Genomic DNA, 20,069 nt, shown 5'->3' with positions numbered 1-20,069 from the left:
TACACTCTCCCAAGACTAAATCAGGAAGAAATTGAATCTCTGAATAGACCAATAACAGGTTCTGAAATTTAGGCAATAATTAATAGCCTACCAACCATAAAAAGTCCAGGACCAGATGGATTCACAGCTAAATTCTAGCACAGGTACAAGGAGGAGCTGGTACCATTCCTTCTAAAACTATTCCAATGAATAGAAAAAGAGGGAATCCTCCCTAACTCATTTTATGAGGCCAATATCATCCTGATACCAAAGTCTGGCAGAGACACAACAAAAAAAGAGAATTTTAGACCAATATCCCTGATGAATATCGACGCAAAAATCCTCAATAAAATACTGGCAAACTGAATCCAGCAGCACATCAAAAAGCTTATCCACCATGATGCGTTATATTTACAGTGGACTTTCATACAGACATCAAGTCTGAATATTCTGGTATACTAGGATACTGGGATCAATATTATGGATTAAAAAGTAATGTTTAGGCCAGGCGCGGTGGCTCACACCTGTAACTCCAGCGCTTTGGGAGGCCAAGGCGGGCAGATCACAAGGTCAGGAGTATGAGATCAGCCTGGCCAACATGGTGAAACCCTGTCTCTCCTAATAATACAAAAATTAGCTGGGCGTGGAGGCATGCGCCTGTAGTCACAGCTGCTTGGAAGGTTGAGGCAGGAGAATCGCTTAAACCTGGGAGGCAAAGTTTTCAGTGAGCCGAGATTGCGCCACTGAATTCCAGTCTGGGTGACAGAGTGAGACTCCGTATTAAAAAAAATTAAAATAAAAAAAAAATAAAAAAAAAAGAACACTTAAGCATTACTTTAAACATTACTTTTTAATATACAGTATTAGATTACTCTGTTACCAATAGTTCAGCATTGGAATTTAAGCATCCTGTGCTGCTCGGCTAATTAAAGATGGTCACCAGGTCTGACTCACACAGAGGAAAAGCCTTGTGATTTTTTTTTTTTTCATTTTCTTTTGTTTTGAATCAGGATCTTACTCTCTTCCCCAGCCTGGAGTACAGTGGCACAATCATGGCTCATTACACCCTTGAGCTGTCAACCTCCTACCTAAGCCTCCAGAGCTGCTGGGACTACAGGTGCATTCCATCATACCCAGCTAGGTTTTTAAATTTCTATTGCTTAGAGCCAGTGTCTTGCTATCTTGACCAGGCTGGTCTCAAACTCCTGGCCTCAAGTAATCCTCCTGCCTCAGCCTCCTGAGTTGCTGAGATTACAGGTGTGAGCCACCACACCCAGCTTGAAAAGCTTCATTTTTGGTAAATCTCTTGGATCAATGAGAAATGAAGACTCAACAGAATTGCAGGTGATGATGCCCAATTGAAGAATGAATAAAAAGAGGTGTGGAACTTTCATCCAGTCAGAGTTGTTCTAAGTTAGAAGGCCAGGTTGAATATTAATTGATGAGTCTAGTACAACGACAATAAGAACATAACTGAGCCTTCTGATTTCATTGATTTAAGTTGCTATTTTCTCCTAGGACTTAGAGAAGTATTTGGTAGATGAACAGATTTAGAAAGAATATGAGTTGGATGACACTGAATATGCACTAAGGACTTACACATAATATTTGTACTTTTGTTTTACTTAATCATAACAAATAAAAATTTGAAATTATGTATTTAATGAATAGAAATATCGTTCTTGCAAAAAACATATAAGCTTAGCTAAAATATTTGATGAAGAACAAATTTTATGAATTCAGATGATTTCACCAGTTCTTTGGGTAATAAAAAATGTTGTAACTCCTTAGATTTACTCTGGAAGAAACTATAGCATTGATTCTTTAGAAGCAATTTATTTAACATACTCAGAAAAGAAAGTTTTAAAATTAACATGAAAAGTAAATTTATAACATCAGCGGCGAAAAGAAATTTGAATAAATCTCGTTTTTGAAGATTAGATTCACTGTAAAGTTTTCATGTATTTTTCTACTAATAATTATGATGTATAAGAGAGAAGAAAGAAACAGTTTGAGATATGTAGATTTTGGGGAAAAGTGAAACCACGAAGCAGCTGGAATTGTGCAGTAACAAAAAGAAAGTTAAAAAACACTGTAGGGAATATTAAAACAAATAACATATAAATTTTCCAAATGACAGTCAAAGAAAAATTGGAACTAAATTAAGTTAAAAGGCGATACTGATCCCTGCAATAACTTGTTTATTAAATTTAAAAGACAAAAATGACATTCTTCAAATAAGATGTATTCAAGTTGCTGATGAGGACTATAATGATAGCATTCCAAAGATTTGAAATGCAGAACCTGAGGACATCCTTGAAATAAAACTGATGTAATTTTAGTTTGCATGATGAATAAATTTCGTTTGCATGAATGCCCATGAATTGCCTATCACAGGACCTAGCAGGGAGTAAGGAGAGCCATTAACAATACAATACAGTTGAGTATGATGGAAAAGATTTGGGGGCTAATTTAAACTCCATATGTAGTATGAACTTTTCAAATATCCAGCATCAGAAAAGGATGTAATACAGTGCTACAAAAGTATACCCGTATTTATACATTATGTCTAAATGTGTCACGTATATTTTGGGAAGAGAGTGATATTTATCTTCTGCTCAAGGATTGTAAAAGGCACTATGCGATTTTTACAGAGTCTGAAAGTTCAACATAGCACTCCCCATGGAAACCATGTAGTACCATGCACTATATTATAAAAGGAAATGTTTTAAATGAAGCGATTCTACTTCCAAAAAATTAAAAGAATCTTTTTATATTATGATACACAAATACACTTTTCAAAATATTGCCAGGGCAAATGAGGTTTAAAGCCACCACCACCATCTTGAAAGGTACGAAGATCAATGACATTCTCTTGATATCTGAGGCAAAGACTGGCTAAAGTCATACAACCAAGATCTAATTTAAGAGATCAGACGGTAGGATTCCAGGATCTCACCATAAATGCCATTAATCCAGGACGACTAGGAACCCATGTTTAAACCATCTTTGCAAAAGGAGCATGTGCTCAAGTGTGTAAAGCATTAAAAATATATCAGGACAGGCTTGAAAAATTTTGGAAAGCAGCCCCAAAACATAAGGCAGAATTCTTAGAAGACACTGAGTCTATTCTACCTTTTTACCGGTTTTATAGTTTCTCCCCGCAGTGATTCCTGAGATGGCTACATTCCATACAGAGATGCACACATTCATTTTAAGATATTCATGGTAAACATCACTGGGAATAGTGGATAAGAACAGCAGACACTTAGGACTCAAAGTTTAACAAGCTTATACATCACACACGTTATATTTTGCCTCCGGCAGGAACACTGTAACCTCACAACTGTCAATGATAAAACTAGTTGTATGAAATATAAGCCAAATTCCTCAAAATTAAATACGGACAAAATAATGGATAGATGTAATAAATTCAAATTTTCAATCAAAACTGTCTCCAAAATTTTACCCCTAAGTCTCAATTTACAACAGCTCCTTCACAGGCCCTCTTCTTCCTCACAGGTACCCGCTGCCCAGACAGCACAGCACAGCGACACACTGTTCCAACTCTGGATCATACAGACTGCACTGCGTTCACTTCCCTACTCTGACAAATACAAAATGTGTGGCACTGGACAAGTAGCTTATGCTCATTAAATTTTACTTTTTTTACCTGAAAAATAAAATAATATATGTACCACAAAGGGTTCTCGTGAATTGTAAATGATACATAAAGTTATAGTAATGGCTAGTATATATTATACATACTTATTCTATACCAGGTAGTAAATATACTAGGTTGTATGCTTTAAATGCTACCACTCAGTATAGAATAAGCATATGTATGTAAGTATATATCATACAATCAGTATATATATAAGTATACATAATATCTGCTAGCTATTATTACCCAATCCAAACGTATCACATCAAAAATATTTAAACCATTTATTTTAGAAGCAAAAAGAACCAAAGCAATTATGGATACAAAGTAATTAATATTCTACCTTTATGCCATCCTATTCAAGGATTCAATATTGGCCAACATCAAAAATTGAAATAAAGATTGCAAACTATAAGATAATTTTTCAAATGTTAGAAAAGAAACCTATGAGGCAGAAGAATAGGGTCTAGAGGCAGGGAACCTAAGGCCAATTCATGCTGACTTTCTAGAACTAAATCAAAAGGTAAACCCAACTTTCCATGCCCAAGTAACAAAAGGAAAAGAGACTACTTCCTTTGCAAAACCCTCAACCCCCTTCCCACTGCATGGCCGAGGAAAAATGCAAAGTACCTCTGATTGGTCCCCTCCCACAACCAATCAGACTGGTCACAGTCTTTATTTGCATAGGGGTGTAACTTTGTAATTTCACGTCGGCATCTAACTGGTGCCCTTCAGCAGCCAATCAGGCTGATTGCAGGCCAAATCTTCTTGTGTAACTTCACTTCAGCGTCTGATTGGTCACTTTCTGCAGCCAATCAGAATGGTTGTGGGCCACTACTTCATTTACAAAGAATGTAAACCAAGTCAGCAACAGAAACCTCTAGAGGGTATTTAAACTCCAGAAAATTCTATAACTGGAGCTCTTGATCCACTTGCTCAAGCCTGCTCCTACTCTGTGGAGTATACTTTTGTTTCAATAAATCTGTGTTTTTCTTTCATTGCTTTCTGCATTTTATCCAATTCTTTGTTCAAAACTCCAAGGACCTGGACCCCCTCCACTGGTAACACCTAGACTCTGATTCTTTCTTCAATAATTAGATTTCATCACTGTTTGATACCGAAGAGTGTAAAACAAAGGGTACATACTATAAGACAGCTTTTAAAATGCTAGAAAAGAAACCCAGATTTTCCTTTTCTTTAATAATTAGATTTCATTGCTCTTTGATGCATATCCCTACTATCTTATCCTAGAACCAGGTTTATTTATTGCTATAAAGTAAAATATAATCATTAAAGACTAGGCATTGAAAAAGACATTTAGATAGCAGATTATGTTGGAATTAATGTTAATGTAGACAAGACTCTGCTAAGAGGAAAATAAATAGCAACATAAATATGCAAGGGAATTCAGCAGACTAGCCAAATGTCCCAGACAGGACAAATTTTGAACATGATCAATAAAATAAAATGTAGCAAATCAATCAACTCAATTTAATGACATGGGAATTCTAGGTTGAACTTACTTCATTTGAATTTTAGTCAGATAGATCTCGGAATTAGGTTAAAAAGGCTTTGTAATGATTTCCTTTCTTTTTTGCTTACTCTGGGAATTAAGAAAATAGCACAGTTTGCGGGCACAACTCAAGTCTTCTGAGGAATTTGCTTCACTAATCTTCAGGGAATTTAATGGCTTATTGGGTCAGATGTCTTTTGAAACCTAGACTAGGAATCCAAGTAAATTTCAAAACTAATGAGAACTTGAATTTGGGTTTTCATAGATAATTGTTACATTGCTAGCTTTTTCTCCTCAGCTTATTTTAAAATCTAATTTTTCTTTAAAATCTGAATAAACAGAGCCAGAAATGATGGCAAGTGCCCACAGTGCCAGCTACTCAGGAGGCCGAGTTGGGAGGATACCTTGAGGCAGGAGTTTGAGGCCAGTCTGAACAACATAGTGAGATCCTGTCTCTAAAATTAAAAATTAAATTGAATATATAAAACCTATAATGATATCAAAACAGTCTTTCCCATTTGTGTTTGCATTTTTAATATGTGCTTTGAGCATTCAACTTTGATTTGTATTTTGTGCATGCATTATATTAAGGTTTTCATACAAATGCAAAGATTAAATTCATGACAATAAAATGAAAAATATCTCAATATAATGCCCTTTCATTATTAACACATTCAGATACACAAATATGCTCCATTTGATGCTAAGATCACTTCCACTTAATCTTAAATAGTAATGATATTAATAATTAATGTTTTTTCAGAATTACATTAATTAACATTTCTAGACTTTTCTCTATGATCCAGGAGATGGTCTGTATGTTTCATATGTGTTAATTTCATCTTTATAATAACTCTGAGGTTGGTATCACTATCACCTCCATTTTATAGACCAAATAAGCAAAAAGCAGAGAGATTATGTGATCTTGCCAATGTCACCCAGATAGGAAATGGCAGAGCTAAGATTTGAATCTAGCTAGCGCTCCAGTATATAATCTCAACTATCACACTCTATTGTCTCTACTGTATAACAAGGTATACAGCAATTGTACATGTATGTCTTGTTATTTAGAAGAAACAAAAATAGTTTCATGTAGAAGTATTTAGAAATAAAATGTCTCTATCTTAAAAGACTTAAGCAAGTCATAGATGACATGATTCATTATACTATTTCTCTCTTCTATATATTTAAAATCTTTTCCTAATAAAATAATCTTACATTTAAACATTATGCTCATTTGAATGATGTAGGCTCTTTGGAAATAAAACTCAACTTTTTTATTAATATTATATGTAGAATAAGAAAGTGAAATCTGTCAAATTTCCTCAAAGAACTAATGTCTGCACTGTTTTTGAATAAACACATAAATTGACCAGCTGGTCTTAAAGCTTAAAACTTGTATTTATCTTCTCTGAATTCCTTTCTCAGGAAACCAACCATCAGGACTCCCAAGGAACTGAAACTCACCAAATCACCACATCCAGACAATGAGACACCAGACACCCTCCTAATTCCTGTTTTTCCTGCATATAGCTACATTTCTCCCATGCTATATAAACTCCCAATTTTAGTCAGTTGAGCAGACAGATTTGAGACTTATCTCCCATCTCCTCAGTTGCAACACCCAAATAAAGCTTTCTTCCCTGGCAATATTCTTTGTTTCAGTGACTGGCTTTCTGTGCATCAAGCAACGGGACATAAGCCAGAGTTCATGTTTCACAAATATTCATGCTAAATTAGCTTATCATATCTGCCCATACTTGGAACCAAAAATCTTGACACTTACATCACTTGTTGTAATTACAGACAAATATTCTAACTCCACCACTTATTCTCCAACTTCAATTTATTTTGGACATGTGAGAAACTACATTGTCTGTTTTAACTCTTCTCTTAGTCTTGATGGCTGTCCCCAGGGACAAAGGAGAGAAGATGAGGAAACAGTGTCCACTGCCACTCTCATCTGCATCCAGTCCCATTAGATGAAATTAAGGAAGCAAATGTCTATCTTACACATTAATTGAAATATCATCCATAGTAAAAGCTGGCTTTACTATTTCCTATCTTAATTTTGCTTCCACTAACCTTGAAGCAAAATTACCATTTTCATTTCCACCATGCTTACAATACAGCACCTCTTTAACAGGTGAACACATCTTCACAAACACTATGAAAATAGTATGGATACACAAATTTAACAAGCATTATCTCAGCAACTACTGTATACTAAAAAAGAAACTAAATATTATTTCTACCTCAAATTGCTAAAAAACTTAGTAGAGAAGACCAGATCCTGTACACACATTCTATCGTATAAGGTATTGTACCATTAAAGCCAGAAATGTATTACAAGTTGCTTAGAATGCTCATAGGAAGGACTACCATTTGCTAACTAGGAAAAAAAAAAAAACAAGGAAGGCTTAAAGAGAGTTATTATTTAAATTTGGTTTTTAAGTAAAGCATTTGATTGGAAGAATTGTATGGTATCATGATCAGGTAACTAGCATAATTAATCATGTTAACATTATCTAGCATAAGTTAACTGGACACAGGAAAGATTGTCTTAAATATCCAATAAGGCCATATGTGCCTTATATCCTTCCATGAGAATCACGGCTCATCCAATAATTTATCCCAGTTATACCTGCATAGTTTTTTTTTTGTTGTTGTTTGTTTTCTGAGGTTTTTTGTTTGTTTTTGAGACAGGGTCCCACTGTCACCCTGGCTGGAGTGCAGTGGCACAATATCAGCTCACTGCAGCCCCGACCTCCCGGGCTCAAGCAATCCTCCCACCTCAGTCTCCCAAGTAGCTAGCATTACAGGTGCACCCCATCATGTCTGGCTAATTTTGGTATTTTTTTTTTGTACAGACGGGGTTTTGCCATATTGCTCAGGCTGGTCTTAAACTCCTGAGATCATGGGTTCTGCCTGCCTCAGCCTCCTGAAGGGCGATTACAGGTGTGCACCACCACACCTGGCCTCTACCTGTGTTTTTAAGTTTCAAGAGGAAAATCTATTTAGAGCCATAATTTTTATATTATACAATCGTAAGGAGACATTAATTCTATACTTAATTTCAGCCACTGCTTTAGCTAAATCTGGCTGTCAGTATTTATTTTATAGCCACAAGGTGAATATAAATAGCATTGATCTAAGTAGAGGAACGTAGATAACTATAAAATGCCCTTCTGGAATTGTCTTATACCAGAGTCCTTGAAGAGCTTAAACTTCCCCACAAGCTGACTAATTCAGATGCAGCTAATAGAAATCTTTCACTCTAAAGGAAGCATTGATAAACTTTAAATACTTGCTTTACCTCTGAGGCCATGCATCATCATTATAATGAACAAAATCAATAGATTACCCTCGAATGTATCCTTCTTTCTATATAAACGTGAACCTGGTGCTACACCAGCCTAATAAACACGAAAGAACAGTAGAAATCAGGAGATTCCAAATTTCGTCCTGATGCCAACATGTACTAATCTCATGACCTTCTCTGTATGATTTACTTCTATTATGAAGGCTGCTACTACTTCATCTCTAACTACTCATATCCCATACTCCCCTCCCCTGCCCCCACATTCCCCTAAATGCTGGTGTTCTGAGGAGTCTATCTTGTACTGTCTTAAGGTATTTTTTTTTAATGTTGTGTAGATGTGTGAAGCAGGCTGAAAGAAAGACACTAACGAGTAGTGGTATTACAGTAGGCTGGAGAATATGTTATATCCAAAGGTATTCAAATTCATTTTGTTTTTAACTTTGTATAAGCATGCCAAAATTTATCTGTAGATGAATCTGGCCTTGCTATATATGTAACTTCACACTTGCTCAGGAAATTTCAGCCACTTGTTTTCAAATTCCCCTCATAAGCTAAACATAAAACTCTATTCTAGGCCACTCTCCTAAGCAACCAAACTAAATACTTAGCAGCCTACTAGAAATCTCCTCTTGAATATCCTTGAGCAAGTTTTTGGTATAAATGTTCTTGACTTTTAAAAATCTTTGTCTGAATCACTGCAGGCCTTCCAAACCTACAATTATATACAGATTTCTTGGCAGACCTGAATGTTTTCTTCCATTAAATCCTTGATGATTATATCTGATACATGTGCTTTGACCTGATCTCTGGGAAGACAGGACTTATGAATACACCTATGAATTCTGACCTTCATATTTATTAACTTTGTTCCCACATTTTTTTTTCTTTTTTTTTACTTTTCTGGCACTCGAAGAGTACTTCTCAAACTTATTCTGAGGATTATTGATAAATAATTCACATTGTCAAATTTGTTAGTTTCTCCAATGAGAATTTTGTTTCAGTGGTTTTCGTTTTGATGGTTTTAGTCTACTTTTTATAGATCATTGACTGGCTCTTTCTTTGGGGACAGTAAGCATATATTAAATGTTGTTTGTCTTTCTGCCTGACACATCTGAGGTAATACTACCTTAGAGAAAATTTTCCTCTGTGTCTTTAATACTTACTTTACTGTTACTGAATCGCTCATGGATTTCTCCATTGACGAGATTTTATTTTATTAGTCTTAAATGAAGAAAGGCCTATCTAGTCTCAAGACTAGATAGACTTCCCAAGACTGGGAAGTAGTCTGATGGTACAGAATTTTTTCCCCAAGTATGTGCTGTCATATTTGTAACTACGGAAGTGACAATGATATAAAACATGTGGTCCCATCACTGGTCAACAGTAGGGCAACCATTTTCTTCAAAGTATGTATTTCATTGTCAGTCCTCTAGATTATAGACCTACATAGGTCTGGGCTAAGGTTGGGGATAGCAGGGAAAAGGTCTCTCTAAAAATGAAAGAATGAAAAAAAATAGAAAGTATGAGGAACAAAAATGGGGAAGTAAGTCTAGAATATGATTATGACGTGTTCTTAAACTATACTTAAGAACATTCCTTTTACAGTTGTGTGAAATGAAGCTTTAATATTAACTTAGATTTATTGGGAAAGAAATTTTGGGTGATTACAGTGTGTACGCGATATTGTAAGAGTCATGTCAGCTGCTATAAGTGTGTAAGAGCTGCTCTCTGGGAACTTACATTCTTAAGAAGGGACCTCAAGATAATAATTCACAAAGATTGCCTTCAAGAAGGAAAAACTTTCATTTCACTGCCAAACATTGTATGTTCCACTTAGGAAAGTTTCTGGTAAAGTTTTGGCAGAGTATTAAAAACCAAAAAGAGAGTCAGTAATAAGTGATAAAGATCTTGGCAATGGAAAAAGATATATGAATATAATGTTTATAAATGTATATAATAATGTATCATAATTAAATGTATATTTAAAATTTATAATCATAAAATGAGATAATTTCAATAGTTCTTAACAACATATTTGAGACCAATGTCTCAACTTAGATGATTGTATTAGAGCAGTGAAAGGAAATGACTGATGTGACTACTAGGAAATACTGGAAATGATCACTAATCTACTAGTCTTAGGAGTTGGAAAACAAATCATCTCCAGCAGAACTGGTGAAAAAGTTAAAAATAATAACCAGAGCATCAGCATTTATAATCTTTTAGTTATACCCAGGAGGTATAACATTTAAAACAGAAACTTTATTTAGCACTTTGTTTTTGCGGGGCGTGGGGGAGACGGAGTCTCGCTCTGTTACCCAGGCTGGAGCGCAGGGGCCTGACTGCAAGCTCCGCCTCCTGGGTTCACACTGTTCTCCTGCCTCAGCCTCCCGAGTAGCCAAAATTTTTTTTAAAATTATTTTTAGTAGAGACAGGGTTTCACCGTGTTAGCCAGGATGGTCTCAATCTCCTGACCTCATGATCTGCCCACCTCAGCCTCCCAAAAGTGCTGGGATTACAGGTGTGAGCCACCGCGCCCGGCCAGCTCTTTTAAGTTAAATTTGATCTAGGGTTATAATGTTATTTTGTATTTTGTATTTCTATATACATATTATATATGTATATTTTTATACATTATGCATCTATGCATATTATACATATATTTTTATATAAGTATACATATTACATATGTGTATATGTATATATTTTATATTTTGAATTTCTATATAGTGAACTGCAACCTAACTTAGTATGTTAACAAACTGCAACCTACTTTTAAAGTATATTCTTGTAACTAATAGCTGAGCTTCAGCTAATCATAGCAGCTGAGTTTCAGCTAATCACAGGCTGCCCAGTGATCAGATTATATCCACAGAGGGCAAATGCTACATCATGCCCAAGTAAGGTAAATGTCCAGCTATAACCAATCAAACTGTTTCTGTACATCACTTCCTTTGTCTGTCTATAAATACTGCCTGGGTGGGGCTCTCTCCTAGTTTTGAGCACTGCCTGATTCACGAATCATTCTTTATACAAATAAACTCGGGTAAATTTAATTTCTCCATAATTTCATTCAACAGCCCTCAGATATTAATCTCCATTGAAACATACTGAGGACTAAATTTATTAATAATGTTATCTCAGCAGTTAGTATGCCAATTAGCCCCATTGTTTTATTAGATAGTCGATGTAGATGTAAGAGATTGTAAAATTACATTTTATACTCTCAAATGACACATTTTTAATGAGGAATATGACATTGTAGAATTTGAACAATAAAAAGACATAGCTAAACTAGCATGTAGAAAAGTGAGAGCCAAGAACAGTGATAGCAGCCAAATTCAAACAAAAACAATGTGATGACATTATGATTTGTGAACACCTAGTATATAAAATACCAAGCAATGCATATATAAAGTTGTAAATAAAAGATCCAATTAAATCTACCCCCTATTGCAAAACTTTTGGTGAGGGTGAGTAAATTTCATCATCCGTAGGAGTTTAACTTCATGAGATAGGTAACAATCTTTTTTTAAAAAATGTAAACACTGAAAATTGTTAACTAGAATATCAAAGTGTAACATGTACTTACAGTTCTTAACTTTCACTGTAAGATAGTAAATATTTCTATTGCAGAAAACAATTTGATCATTAGTTATCAAAATACATTAGGAGTTATTAGAAAAATCTCAGTACAGAACTTAATTTTATATTCATTTTACTATAAAAGGATTATCTCCCACAAAGGGTTTGATTATATTTAAAAGACAACAGGCACTCAGATGAATGACTGGAGTGTTTGCACTAACTTTAACATGTCAAGAAGAACAAATTCAAGATATGTGCAGAAACTGCTAATTAATGACCTTCTTCTCAACTACTATCCTCTCCCTTCTCTCTTCAGTAATATAACTCTACGTGTTAGTTGGGTATATACACATGGGTCAAGGGTTAGGGGGAAAAAGTACTCCACATCCTCTTGCAACAATTCAAGGCTGGTCACTAAGTTGTTGACAATGGGCACAGATAGAAGTGATGTATGCAAACTCTGAGACATGCCCCTAAAAGCAAAGGGTGTGGCTCCCATCGTCACTTGCCTCTCTCTTCTAATCTAGAACACCAAAAGAATCATGGATATTGGAACATCGATCTTGAGCACAACATGGAAGAGCTATAAATGTGGAAAGCAGAGAATAGGGGAGAAGAACCTTGAAGCCTGGAAAGACAGGGAGTTGCCATATTAGCCAATGTATCCAGAATGTTCCTAGAGAGGAATCAACTTCTGTCTAATTTTGGCCATTTTTACTTTAGTTATCTCTCAAACAGACTAACTGATATACTAATAAATACAACATAATTCATTTTGATTCAATGTTTAAGATCTTGTGAGAACATTAGCATTATATTCTAAAGCACTTTGAGCTTGTCCAATGAAAAATTTTTAGTATACAATAAATTATCATATAGTTATTTACAAATTCTGAGAAAAATTCACATGAAATATTCCAAATACAGAAAACTGAATTATGCCACAAGGATTAACTTTGTATTTCACATTCAGGTTGATTTGACATGATAATTTATTGGTATTTTTATTTTATAAAGCCTTCTACAAGTAAAATTATATTTCCTCATGTAATTCCTTCCATGCTTTCTCTTAACAAATTACATTCTTGCTTTACTTGAGCAATGATAGCCATAAATATGGCCAAATGCAATAAATATTTACATAGTGCTTACATATATCAGCAATATTCAGATTTGTATGTGTAAAATAATATTTTACCCAGTATTAAGAAATGCACATTAATGTACAGATTTCACAGATATGTAAACAACCTCACTTTGGCTCAGAAACTTTTACAAGTCAATGAGCCTGAAAAAACGTAGGCTTCCCATGTTGGGGGCAAAATCTGAATACTGGAAGACAAGTAATCAAAACAATGAAAAACTATTTCAATGTGTTAAATTATCTTTTAATATAATGCTGAGCAGCCTATGAGGAAATAATGTCTCTGTACATTAATGGTGGTAGAACTTGGTCTGCTCCTTTTTGTAAGTGACATTACACTATGTATCAAAATTCATTAAAATGTCAAATATTCCCACTTTTGGGAATCTATCCTAAAAATAAGTTTAAAACGTTGAAGAAAAATGTTGATGTATGAAGATGTATTGATATTCATGTGAATACTCACAAAGGAAAATTAACCTCCAAGATAGAAGTGGGGCTAATTGAATCGTGTTATATCAACTCAAAAGAATGATCCAACTATTTCACAAGATAAAAAATGATTATGCCACTTAATTACTTGTGTACTTAAAGAATCATGCAGGGCCGGGTGCGGTGGCTCATGCCTGCAATCCCAGCACTTTGGGAGGCTGAGGCGGGCAGATCACGACGTCAGGAGATCGAGACCATCCTGGCTAACACGGTGAAACCCCATCTCTACTAAAAATACAAAAAATTAGCCGGGTGTGGTGGCGGGCACCTGTAGTCCCAGCCACCTGGGAGACTGAGGCAGGAGAATGGGGTGAACCTGGGAGGCGGAGCTTGCAGTGAGCCGAGATCGTGCCACTGTACTCCAGGCTGGGCGACAGAGTGAGACTCCATCTCAAAAAACAAACAAACAAAAAACAAAACAACAACAAAAATAAAAACCAAAAAAAGAATTATGCAAATAAACAAACATATATGTTCATGAGAAAATCTTAAAAATGTACCAAAAAAACAACATGCTTATAGTAGGGTAAGAGTAATGAATGCCATTTTCTTCCCTCCTTTTGACTATTAAATTCTATAATGTGGTCATATTCTTTATCCATTTAAGTATATTCTTTATATATAAATATATATTTTCATTAGAATCTAAGAATATCCAGAACTGAAATGAACTTTATGGATCACCTATTCATCTGTATCATGTCTTAGATGAGAGAGTAACAGTTCAAATTTTGATAGCCCTAGGGTGACTATAATTTTAGGGCTGGATTAGGGCATGAATTATTCTGATGCCTATTGTAGTTCACTTTGCACAAAACAACACTTTTTGCGAATTATTCTGATAATGTTATTGTTTGTATATAAAGAAATTGAGTTTTCTCCAAATGCTGACCATCACTTTTTTAAGTTTTAAATTTAAATGTGGACATTTTATTATTTATGTGGCTTAGATTTAATTTGCTAAATTTCACCTCATGGCAGAAAAGAGAGACAGAATCCTTTTCATAAGCATAAATATATAACCCACAGTAGTATTAGATACTATTTTTTTTAGATGAGAAAATGGAAAAAACAGGGCAAGTTTAATAAGTTCACTTACACATTTTTTTCTCTCTCAAGAGAGTTTGATTTAAATATTTGAATGAACATCAGTGAAGGCAAACTATGTAACAATATTAGAACTCAAGTATTACAAATAGTAACACGTGCACTTTTCCACTTGTAGTGGACATATATGCTCAAATGGGCAACTTTGAAGCATTGATTGAAACTGGAGTGATAGTTACTAAAAAGTCATAATGACATTTTACATATAATTGTTAAAATCTTGAACAAAGGAAAATGACCAATTTCAATGTAAAATAAAAATTATTTTCTAAATAATGAGCGAACCTAAATAAAACTGTTTGACATATAAATGTAACTTAATTAGTTTAGAGAAAAAATACGTATTTGAAGTATTGGTTTCAGTATCTTTATGCAATCCTTAATTGGAGGATTGCATGTCAATGCCATTCACTTTATTATAAGTCTTTGTCATTGCTTTACAAATTAAATATTAAATAAATGTTGCAATTTATGTACCAGGAAGGTTGACGAAGATTTTGCATATATTTTTAAATAAGTTTAAAAATATCAAGTGCTAGTTATAATGGTGAAACTAAACATCTCTTCAAAAATGGTATTTATTTTGACATCAATAAACCATTAAAACATTTTGTTTTAGTTGACAGTTTATACTTAATAAGCCTCCTACATTGTTAAAATAATATATACAATCATGATAAGAGGAAAGGTGTCACTGGAATACCACCTATGTCTAGAGAAAAAAAATACTTTTCAAAACACCCTTAGCTCTTCAACTATAAATTGGAGAAAATAAAACCTTCTTCATTCACAGTATTGTTGTAGGAACTAAGTAAAGTAAGTTGTGTAAAGTGGTTAGTAATATGATTTGAGATGGTGGTGGTATAATTTGTTACAATTTGGGAAACTGTGACATTATCAAGCCATTACGTGTTTTCTCATTTTTTGAAGACCAGATAGGCTTGTTTTATATATTTTTTCATTTTCTTCTTTTAAATAGCTGGAATAAAATACTATATAATAGTATATAAATACAATTATTTGGATTCAGATGAGAAATGTGTGAAACATATGCAATACTTTTATTATATTTGTTTGCTATGTTTACTGAAATACTCCAAGCTCTTAAAATAACTAAAATATAGGATGACCTTAACAAATATTTTGTCTTAAAATAAGTATACACAGGCAATTTTAAGAGTCAAACACAAGAATTTTAAAAAATTAAGTGTAACCGTTATTAGATAACTTTGAAAACGTTTTCACCATAACTAACTAAAAAAATGTGTCCTCAATGTCTATCCAAATGTTGCAATATTAGAAGTAACTGATTAGCACTAAAATAATCCATGTTTTCAAGTCATTTAAATATGCATATTAGAGTCATTTATTTAAAAAGTCATATGGAGCAACTACTTTGTTTCAGACTGTACAAGCAGGGCAGGTTGTTGCACAGCTTCTGGGGTGTCATTCATATTGCAGTTGAAGTAAATGGTTATCCCTGGCGTGTAAAGTTCAAGTCAAAGCAGATAGGCGTGGTGACCCTGGTGACCGGAGCCAGGATACAGAGATAGATGGGATTTGATAGCTATTTTCAGTATTGCTAATGGAGTCCAGAGTATCACAGTTGGTACAGTCGACTGTGGTCTGGAAACAGTGCAGTGAGGGTTCAGATCCAGAGACACACATGGAATTTTTACTTAGGAAGATGCCAAGAGTAAGTTGTTAAAAATCACAAAAGTTCTTCATTATCTTGTATCTAACCAGTATTTTGCTCATGCAATCTAACATTGTCTTAAAAACTAAGCCTGCTACCTCAATTTATTCTATAAGACCAATCATTTTACTATAATTAATTTTCTTGGAATTTAATGTAAAATATTTAATACTTACATCGAGATCATCCTTTGCATTGTAGTAGACAACTTCATTGCTCTACAAAAAAAAGAGAATGCTTTATTGATTTTAATAAAACCAATACTGTATCAAACATTGAATACATTTTGTGCATATTTCAAATAAACTCCTTGTAATCTTTCTTTCACAATATATTCCACAATGATCCATAAAGATTAGCCACTATTTTTCTAAGAACATATTAAAACAGTTTATCAGTGATGTTACATCTTGCATTGGGAAAAAGATCCCAGTGTACGTCTGAGACCTATTTGTCAAGAAAAAATAAGTGAAAAATTCGTAAGTAAAATAAATTATACACGAACACATATATACACCAATATATTAATACACAATGAACAGGATAATTCAAGAAGCATGTAAGATACATGTCTTAATACTTTGTTGAAGCCATGATTTTTATATACATATACACACATGGAGTGTCAAAATGATTCTTGTGGAAATGTGCATCTATAAAATATTGGCAGAAATTTACTCATGAGTGTCAGATAAGAAATGATGAGCACCTGGGAATTCAGATAGTAAAAAATATCACATCATCTCACACTAACATTCTCATATTCTAGCAAAGTGGTGAATTAGCATTGGTTTTCTAGCAAGAGTAAATATATATGGATGACTCTGCTAGCCATCAGTGTTCCTGAAAAATACAATAAATATAAATTAGGGCTATAAACTATGTCACAAAGGAAAAATGGAAATGGATTAATAAAATGACTGTCAGGAATTTAAAACTCTTATTCTGTGTGTCTCTGAGGCTAGTTCTATGCAGTGTAAAAATAATCCGCTTATACTGATTTCTCTGTCTTATTCCAAATTGATTGAAGATATAGTTCATCTTCCATATGTCTTCAAGCAATAAACTCACTATGATGTGAACACATATTTTCTCTGCCTCTTAAACATCCAAAAACATAGATGCTGTAAAATTTTATTAAAAGCATATAATACACAATTTTTAAAAAAGAAATTACTTGGGAAAAGTTCACTAAATTAGTGCTTCTCAAAGTGTATTCCCTTTCCCCACCCCTGCAAAAATCACTACTTCTTCAAGATATTAATGGATATTATGCGGGCAAAAGCATTCCATGATCATATGACTTTAGAAAATAATAAAGTTAAAATTGTCTCTTTCCAGAAGAACTTCACAGAGACAATGTATGACTGTACATTATACATCTCCAAGAGGAAAATATATTGTGTTTTCTCAGTTTATTTATCACAGAAATCTGTCTGTTCTTGTTTGAGAAATATACCACAAGATTGAAACTCTAAAATGTAGAGGTCTCTATGAAGACCAAACAAACCAAAATGATATAAATATCAAAACATATGATTCATAAGAGACTGAAACCGATGAGTTTGAATTTCATTTAGAATAACTAAAAGTTTTACTTTATTTAATTGATTTCCAAAAGAATTATTTAGTAGCTACAAATTTTAACATGCGTAAAACTTCTAATTCCTGAAACATTTCTTATAGCATTAGTTTCATAACAGTTAAAATAAAAAGCAGAGCTCATCACATGTACAAAGCAAGACAATCTTCTGAATCCACCTGAGACCCAAACCTAATTACTAGTTTATTGATCCTGCTTGTACCTCTGCAGTTTATACTTAGGAGACAATTTTCAATTTAAAATGTGGATTCTACGAAAAGTTAAAGCACTGAATAAGTTCATCTTCATTTTAGACTTTATTTTCTGCCATATGCTTGTTTATGTTAACAGAATGGGAACATGAAGAAAACAAGGTGAGGCTGCATTGAATTTCAAGCAGTTCAACATCGTCATTTTCAACAGATGCTCACTAATATTTATATGCACACACCGTTGTGCCAAGAAAGGCAAAAAATAAGTCAAACCTATCAACTCCTACTCTTCTGGTAAAATAATGGATACAGATCAGCTGTATAAAACAACCTATGTATGTAGGATTATACTTGGTTCATGGTACTAGAATTAATGGTTAGTAAAGGAAGTATTTCCTAGTAATAAAATATAAATAATCATTATTGATTAAGGCTAAGATTAAGAGTATTTCACCTAGTGTCAGAAGGGTTACAAGTATGATGTTTTAAGTGCCAGTATTGATATAAACTCAGTATTGATATAAACTAAGTATTTTGATTCCGTTAAGAGCTATGCATGAAACTAAAATTAAGTAAAATTAAGAATTAAAAATATCTAAATTTATTTGAGAATTTCCAAATGTTTTTTTCCCCCTTTTTTTTTGTGTACGACATTCTACAAAACTTGTTACTTATCTCTTCTTTCAGAAACTATATTATGAGGATCCATGGTATAATGATGAGCACTCTCAACTCTGAAACTCTATGTTGCTTTTAAAGCTGTAATTGTAAAGGTGCATTTCAAAGTTTACTTAAGTATTATGAATTTGTACAAGACTTTCTGGATTCTGAATTGCACATAATTCCAAATGCTGAGTTTTTAAGTAAACTGAAGAAACCAATATATATTAGTCATAAAATTATATTGCATGTCAAACATCCATATTCAACCATACTCATCCATACGCCTTTCTTATAACTAAGTATTTGAAACTGACTTTTTATAGAAAACAACAAAATGAGAAAGCACTTACTCAAATATGCGAGCTTAGACAGGTTGTCACATTTTAAGAAGAGAACATAGACCTTAGTGGAATATGCAACCAATTATGTCCAATACCTTAAAACTAAATTTCTTCTTCACCCAAAAATGGGATATTGCTTTTGGCTTAGGAGCATTTTATAAACCTCATATGATAAATATGTTTTCTTTCTCAAACTCCAAATTTTCATTCATAGCATATACAATTCATTATTCCCTTATTTCATGAAACAGAAAAGCTCACTTGATCAATTTTAAAAAGAATACATTTATACAGGGCATCATGAGTTGAAGAAACTAACTCTGCATCTCCTCTGTCAACCAAATTCACCTTTACGGAATATGATATTAAAATAAATGCCAAACATTCAAAGAACACTTAATTTATACCACCACATAAAAATAATTTCCACGTCTCAGCTCATCATATTTTCTTATTAAAAAAAAAAAAAAATGCAATTGGCAGGGCGTGGTGGCTCACGCCTGTAGTCCCAGCACTTTGGGAGGTTGAGGCAGGCAGATCACGAGGTCAGGAGATTGAGACCATCCTGGTTAACACGATGAAACCTTGTCTCTACTAAAAAATACAAAAAACTGGCTAGGCATGGTGGCGGACGCCTATGGTCCTGGCTACTTAGGAGGCTGAGGCAGGAGAACGGCGTGAGCCCGGAAGGTGGAGTTTGCAGTGAGCCAAGATAGCTTCATTGCACTCCAGCACAGGCGACAGAATCAGACTCTCAAAAAAAAAA

General features: G+C 33.9%; 1 protein-coding gene across 6 annotated transcripts in view; it reads right to left on the bottom strand.

The window, feature by feature from the left end:
* Positions 1-20,069, bottom strand: part of CACNA2D1 (calcium voltage-gated channel auxiliary subunit alpha2delta 1) — a 524,117-nt gene that overhangs the window by 182,005 nt on the left and 322,043 nt on the right. For all 6 annotated transcript variants that reach the window (XM_017883995.1, XM_017884005.1, XM_017884019.1 and 3 more), the window contains exon 5: positions 16,682-16,723. In XM_017883995.1, coding sequence (XP_017739484.1) covers positions 16,682-16,723 — 42 coding nt within the window. The remainder of the gene's footprint in view (positions 1-16,681; positions 16,724-20,069) is intronic.

This window comes from Rhinopithecus bieti, unplaced genomic scaffold (assembly GCF_001698545.2).
Source record: "Rhinopithecus bieti isolate Rb0 unplaced genomic scaffold, ASM169854v2 scaffold_1101, whole genome shotgun sequence".
Taxonomy (NCBI): Eukaryota; Metazoa; Chordata; class Mammalia; order Primates; family Cercopithecidae; genus Rhinopithecus; species Rhinopithecus bieti.
Note: the sequence above shows the minus strand (reverse complement) of the source record. Positions and strands in the feature narration are given on the sequence as shown.